At 34.5% G+C, this 7,237-nt stretch overlaps 1 protein-coding gene across 1 annotated transcript; it reads left to right on the top strand.

The window, feature by feature from the left end:
- Positions 1-966: 966 nt before the first annotated feature.
- On the top strand, positions 967-6,701 carry LOC122010555. Its single transcript, XM_042567077.1, has 4 exons — positions 967-978; positions 4,044-4,279; positions 4,374-4,491; positions 6,404-6,701. Exons 1-4 carry the CDS (start codon positions 967-969, stop codon positions 6,668-6,670), a joined length of 633 nt encoding a protein of 210 aa, XP_042423011.1. The 3' UTR covers positions 6,671-6,701.
- Positions 6,702-7,237: the final 536 nt, after the last annotated feature.

Raw genomic sequence — 7,237 nt, 5'->3', positions numbered from 1 at the left:
AAACAATACAAGGGAAACAAATCTAAACTCTCTCTAAGCATGTTATAAAACAAAGCAACAGAAAGGCAAATCTGAACTTTCTAAACATGCTGTAAAACAAAGGAAAAGAAGCAAATCTGAACTTACTAATCATGCTATAAAATAGAGCAAAAGAAAGCAACTTTAAGCTTACTAATCATGCTATAATATAGAGCAAAGAAAGCAACTTTAAGCTTACTAATCATGCTGTAAAATAGAGCAAAAGAAAGTAACTTTAAGCTTACTAATCATGCTGTAAAATAGAGCAAAGAATGCTACTTAGTGCTTTCAATCAGGCTGTAAAAACATGGCATAAATGCTACTTTAGGGATTCTAATCATGTTATAAAACATAGACAAAGAACACTACTTTAGGGCTTCTTAAGCATACTGTAAAATAGACAAAGGATGCTACTTTAATACTTCTAAACATGCTGTAAAAACATGGCATAGAATGCTAACCTGGACTTACTAAACATGTTGTAAGATAGAGCAAAGGAAAGCAAATCTGAACACTGAAAGTATATCTATCAGGTAGGGAGTTGAATTGCAACTAACTGAGCATGCTGAGAAAAATAAGTCTGCATACTAACTAATCAAGCTTTTGTTTACTAATCATGAAAGGTTTCAAGCTTGGTATCGTAACAATGCTTTAACAGATCTACACCGCAGTGTTGAAATCAATCCAACCTACAGTGCTTAAACAATTTTAAAACTAAAATGTTGGAATAAAATCCAAAACCAAGCCGTAACTAACTAAGAAAACATGACCACAGAAATTCTACCCTAAAAGTTAACAATTGAAGCAAGCATATATATATATATATATATATATATATATATATAGGTGATCCATGCTAAATCTGATTCCTAAGTCAAGAATCACGATGTAACAGAAAATCACAAGTATGGAAAACTGCCATGGCAAATCATAAATCCCAATGAGTTCATGACACCCAAGGTAATACTATACTTCCCACAACAGAACCACAATTTTGTACATCACAATCCGAAACAAAGGAAGAATTAAAACTCCAACTTGAGCTTAACATCTGTTCATACTCGGAACATTAATTAGGGCATCCAAAACTACACCTAATAATTCATATTCTTCCCTTATGACTCACGGCAGAGAGCCCAATAGGACCAAAAATCTCTACAACATGCTTTGTATTCAAAAAGAACAAAGAACACTATTTCTTGACCTTAACTTGCTATGCTCATGAAAAGGAAAGGTCAAACTTGCCGTGCAGTGAAACATTAAGATTCTAGGGTTCATGCTAGACCTCGGAAGCAAGGAAGAATCAAAGAAAAAAATAAAGAAATCCGAAACAACTCCTACCGCAGGTGAGTAGTACTTACCCTTGATTGCTTGGACTTACAACCGAGAAGAGGAAGGTCTAGGGTTCCAAAGCTTGAAACTTTTGACTTCTTCTTGTGCCCGCACGCTCTCCTTGCCGAGAGAAGTTCGGCTTCGTGAAGAATCCGTGGAGGAGAGAGCTCGCCGGCCGCCGGAATCGCCTAGGTTTGAGCTGCGGTCTTCGCGAGGGAGGAGAGAAAATGTTTAGGTTTTTTAAAATCCCAAAACTTATTTCCTTTTATAAGTAATCGGATATAACTCAACTATACTATAACCTTAATTAACTCTATTTGAGATTAACATCAATCCCTTATCCCAGCTGGTCAAGCCGGTTTGGCTTGGTTTGGTCCGACCCGAGGTCGCGGGTTCGAACCTCTTCTCCAACCTTTTTTTTGCTTAAACTTCTTTGGCTTTGTAAAAATACTAAACGACCTCCAAAAATTACGTAAAAATACTCTAAAAATTCCTAAAAATCTCTAGAATATTTTAACAGTATTTTCAAACATTTTTATGGACATTTGAAACTCAGAATAGGGAAAATTGGGTCGTTACAATATATTATGTGAAATTGATGTTTGAAGGCATTTATTTAGTCAGGAGAACTAGACGAATATATAGAGATCTAGTTTCATATTATTCTGATGTCTCTATGTCCATCAGTCGGTTTCGGTCAATTTCGATCAAAAACGGTTGATGGACCTAAACACTTTGGAATGACATGAAATCAATTCTTATATGTTTGTCTAGTTCTCCTGATTATAAAAATATCCTCAAGTATTAATTTGATCCAATAAATTGAGAGCAATAATTTTTTGAACATGAAAATATGTTCGAAAAATTAATTCGTGTTTAAAAAATCATTGCTCTCAATATATCAAGTCAAATTGATGTTTGAGGGTATTTTTATAATCAGGGGAACTAAACGAACACATAAAAATTGATTTCATATCATTCCGAGATCTCTAGGTCCATCAGCCCGTTCATCAACTAGTTTTGATCGAAATCGGCTGATGGATGAATTTTTCGAAAATTGATTATACTGATTTTTTTTCCAATCAAATCAATTTTTGAAAAATCCATCCATCATTTTGGTCAAAATCGATTGATGGACCCAGAGACCTCAGAATGACATGAAATCAATTCCTATGTATTCATCTAGCTCTCCTGATTATAAAAATATCCTCAAATATCAATTTGATCTGATATATTGAAAGCAATGATTTTTAAACTATAGAGTGCTCGCAATGAAGTGAAACCATGTCAAATTGATGGACATAGAATGCTCAGAATGAAGTGAAACCATATCCTATGAGTTCTTCTTATTCTCCTGATTATATCCATGCTCTCTAATATCAATTTGACATAATATATTGAGAGGAATGATTTTTTGAATATGAATTAGTTTTCGAACACATTTTCAGGTTTAAAAAATCATTGCTTTCAATATATCATGTCAAATTGATGTTTGAGGGCATTTTTATAATCAAGAGAACTAGACGAACACATAAGAATTGATTTCATATCATTCCGAGATCTCTAGGTCCATCAGCCGATTTTGATCAAAATTAGCTGATGGATGGATTTTTTTGAAAATCGATTCGATTGGAAAAAAATAAGTCGAATCAATTTCCAAACTATTTGAAAAATCCATCAGAAATCGATTCAACTGATTGTTTTCCAATTGAATCGATTTTCGAAAAATCCATCCATCAGTCGATTTCGGTGAAAACTGGTTGATGGACGGGCTGATGGACCTAGAGATTTCAGAATAACATGAAAGTAATTCCTATGTGTTCCTCTAGTTCTTCTGATTATAAAAATACCCTCAAACATTAATTTGACTGAGAGCAATGATTTTTGAAATACGAAATAGTTTTTTGAACATATTTTCATGTTCAAAAAATCATTGCTCTCAATATATCAAGTCAAATTAATATTTGAGGGTATTTTTATAATCAGAAGAACTAGAATAATACATAAGATGATAAGAATTAATTTCATGTCATTCCGAGTGTTGGTGCAATATTCCCTAGGTCAAGGTTGACCTGTTTGACTGGGCTTGAAGTGAGTCAAGCTCGAGTCTTGATGATTTGGTTTCGATGTTTGACAATACTTGTAGATAACACATGAACATTGCAGGTGCAATTGTTCATATGGGGAGATTGTGAAGAAGAGTCAAGTAGGTCAAGGTTGACTGGATACTTGACTGAAAATCCTAGTGAGTGAAGCTAGGTGAAAGTCCTGGTGAGTGAAGTCAGGCAGAAGGAAATCCTAATGAGTGAAGCTAGGTGAAAGTCCTGGTGAGTGAACACTACAACAAATATGACTTTCCGCAGTGTATTATCAACGGCGTGTGGTTAGAGCACGCTGTTAATAATAATTTTTACGGCGCGCTCAATTATGTGTGCTGCGGATAGTATAATATTTATACAAATAACGGCGTGCAAAAAAAAGTACGCTGTTAATAAACTTTTCTACGGCGTGCAGAGTGCACTGTTAAAACTTAATATTAACGGCGTGTAGAGCGCGCTATTAAATTTATTATACTTATATCAAAGATGACGTGCAAAAAATATACGTCGTTAATAAATATTATTTATGACATTATTAACATGAAATATTAATCATTTTAGTTTCTTTTTTATTTTTAAATCCTAAAATTCTAGCCGAATTCTTCGGCCAAATCCCTAAAGCCACCTACGACTCCCTCTTCGCCCAAACTTCTCCGCCGCAAGTCTAACTCCCTCTCCGCCAAAACCCTTCCTCTCTGTCGAAACCTTCCGCGCTCTGCCTCCGCGCTCTGCATCCATGCTCCACCTTCATCTCTGTCGTACTCCGCCTTCCTTCAACTTGACGCCCAAGATCGGTCCACCATTTACCATCTCTGGCCAACTCTCTACAGGTTAGAAGAGGGAGAACCGGAGTTTCATTTTCTTATTCCTCTCTTTGGGTTAGAAGAGCTGAAGCTCTTCCTCCACTTCCTTCATCCGGACTAGATCTGGACAGAACAAGCTTCGATTTCTGATCAGATCCGCATTCATCAATGCAACTACCCGGTCAACAGATTCGATATTCTTTGCGCATCCAACAGCAACTTCTTCGTCACCAAGATTGGTATATTTCTTTGATTGTTGATTGCTTCTTTAGTTTTTTATGTTTTGAATGAGTTCCTGATGATTGATTGTAATCGAATTTAAGCTTCCATGTTCTAAATTCTCTACATTAGGCTTAAGATGAATGTTGCTCACAAGTTGTTTGATGTAATTCCCCAACACCTTTGACAATTTTATTAATACATTTTAGTTCCTTAATTTCTTTCAATGTCTGTTTGGTTAACCGTTAGTAATAATTTCTCTTTGATTTAATGCAATCTGATTAGATTAAGCATAGACTTCATTAAATGCTTTCCTTCCTTTATATGAGTGCTCGTAGGTTAGGTGCAATAGATTTGGTTAGCTTAAGATATTTTCTTTATGTTGTCTTTAATTTCCTTGAAATTATAGTTTAAATTAGATTAGATTTTCATACTTGCATTGCTCTTCATTTGTTAGGTTTAGCACTAAAATCCAAACCCCTATTTTCATATAAAAAACCCCTATGCAATAACATACGATCCTAAGTTTATCACTTACCATTACATTAGTTGGGAGATGACCTGAGTCATCTCTATACTACCTTAGTGTAGAGGGGTTTGGTAAGTTTAATTTAATTTGATAAGCTCCCGTAGTATGGCTCTACTGCATATTTCTTGTATATGCCTTTGACTTGAGAGAAAAAATGCATACTTTGTCATGTATGGAACTATGTCTCCTCCTTATTGAAATATATTATTTTACAAATATAATGTATATACATTTTACTTTTAAGTCTCAACTCTTTTGAAATTAGTTGCATGTGTGGTGCTTTTTATTGTAGATCTTTGGAATTGACATGACCACATAAGATACTTTGCCATCAATCTTGTTGTTTTTTGACAGACAAAGGTTCATCTTCAATTCTGCGGAGGCATGATAATCCTAAATGTAATACTTAAATCTGTTTGTGCTTCTAGTCCTTAAGTTAATAATAATTTGGGAGATCTTACAACAAGTGATAATGATAACAATTAAAAAAGGATACTTTTACTTAGAAGGTAAAAGGAATTTTATAACTAAAAACTTGCTCATATAATCACTATGTTGTTGTATTTCTAATTAGTCTACTTCTACATAGTAGGTAAAAGGAATTTTGTAGTTCTACTTAGTCTTGTTATATTTCTAATTTCTGTGATTCTATACTTGTGTATTATGGAATAGCAACGCTATGTTGTTGCTTTATTTCCATTTCCTACCATGCTACAAATAGAGGTAAGCAAATTTAGGAGAGGGAAAATTCAAAGAATAAACACATATAGTTTTAACTTTTTAACATATCTGAACTTTGGAAGTATTCAAGAAAGTGATTAAGAGAAAATGTTGATTATCAAATGAGATTAAGAAAGTTGTTTGTGCTTAGGAGTTAGAAAGAGTATGGAACCAAAATCCATGGTTTTTGATGCTCTATTAGAAAGATTATGTTGGCTTTCTTTTGAAGATATCATGTATCTGTCTAAAATATCTACTACAAAAATTTCAAGCTAATTGGCAAATTCATCAAATTTCCTTTTTTTGGATATACCGACTACTTGAATTTGTAAGATGGGATTCAGATGACATTCTAATCTAGGCAGTGAAGTTTCACTTATCCTTTTCATTTATCCCACATAATTGGTTTAGCACATTGAAATTTTCAAACATGCTTGGTTGTAGCATTGCATTGTGCTTCACACACCTGATATAATGTGGCTCTATAATATGTTTCTGTTATGCTCAAAGTTTCCACAAGCACTTGAAGTTGTTGTTGCTACAAAATTCACTTAAAGAATTATTAGAAAATTGGAAAAGAAATAGTAAACATGCAATATTTATTTCTGTTCTATATACCTTGAAATGAGTACCTAGGCAGGAGAATTAGGATCATTTTGAAGCTACTATCTCATCTTCTGAAGGAAATGGATTTGCTACAAAAGAACATTCTGAAGCATTTAGTAGAGCTTGTTGCTCTTCTTGGGTTAACTACGACACTGTTGTGCACCATCTGCACGAAGCTTTGCGCCATATGCAAAAGGAAGCATCACCGCGACGATAGATCCAGATGGTCCAACCATGTAATTTTTGTACTGGGCAATAGACTTAGGGTCTTTCTTTGGTTCATGTCAATATTGATATTGTTATTTAGAGAAATTGATGAGCTTTGTAAAATGATTATTAGATGAATAAAAATTATGTATTCACATTTTGATTTTATTTATAATTTTTATACTATTTTAAGTGGTGTATGAATTGTGATAATATCTAAATTTTAAATTTGTATTATATATTTTATATCAATATTAGTGATAATTATATGGTACTTTAACTGTGGCGTGCAACGCATGCTGCGGATATTATTTTCTGCGGCATGCAATGCATGCTGTGGATATTATTTTTCGTGGCGTGCATTGCGCGCTGCAGATAATAATATTCGTAACATGCAAGGCACTTTTCGCAGTGTGCAATGCATGCTGCGGATATTATTTTCCGCGGCGTGCGTTGCACGTTGCGGATAATAATATCCGCGGCATGCATGGCACGCTGCCAATAACCTAGAACTTTCAACAGCTTTCAATTGTGCAGCTTGCAATGTGCGCTGCAGAAAGTAAATTTGCACGCTGCGAAAAGCTATTTTTATTGTAGTGGAAGTCAGGCAGAGGAGAAATCCTAGTGAGTGAAGCTAGGTGAAAGTCCTGGTGAGTGAAGCCAGGCAGAAGAGAAATCCTAGTGAATGAAGCTAGGCAGAAGGC

The sequence above is a fragment of the Zingiber officinale genome, chromosome 8A (genome assembly GCF_018446385.1).
Source record: "Zingiber officinale cultivar Zhangliang chromosome 8A, Zo_v1.1, whole genome shotgun sequence".
Lineage (NCBI taxonomy): Eukaryota > Viridiplantae > Streptophyta > Magnoliopsida > Zingiberales > Zingiberaceae > Zingiber > Zingiber officinale.
This window is presented reverse-complemented; position numbering and strand designations above follow the sequence as displayed.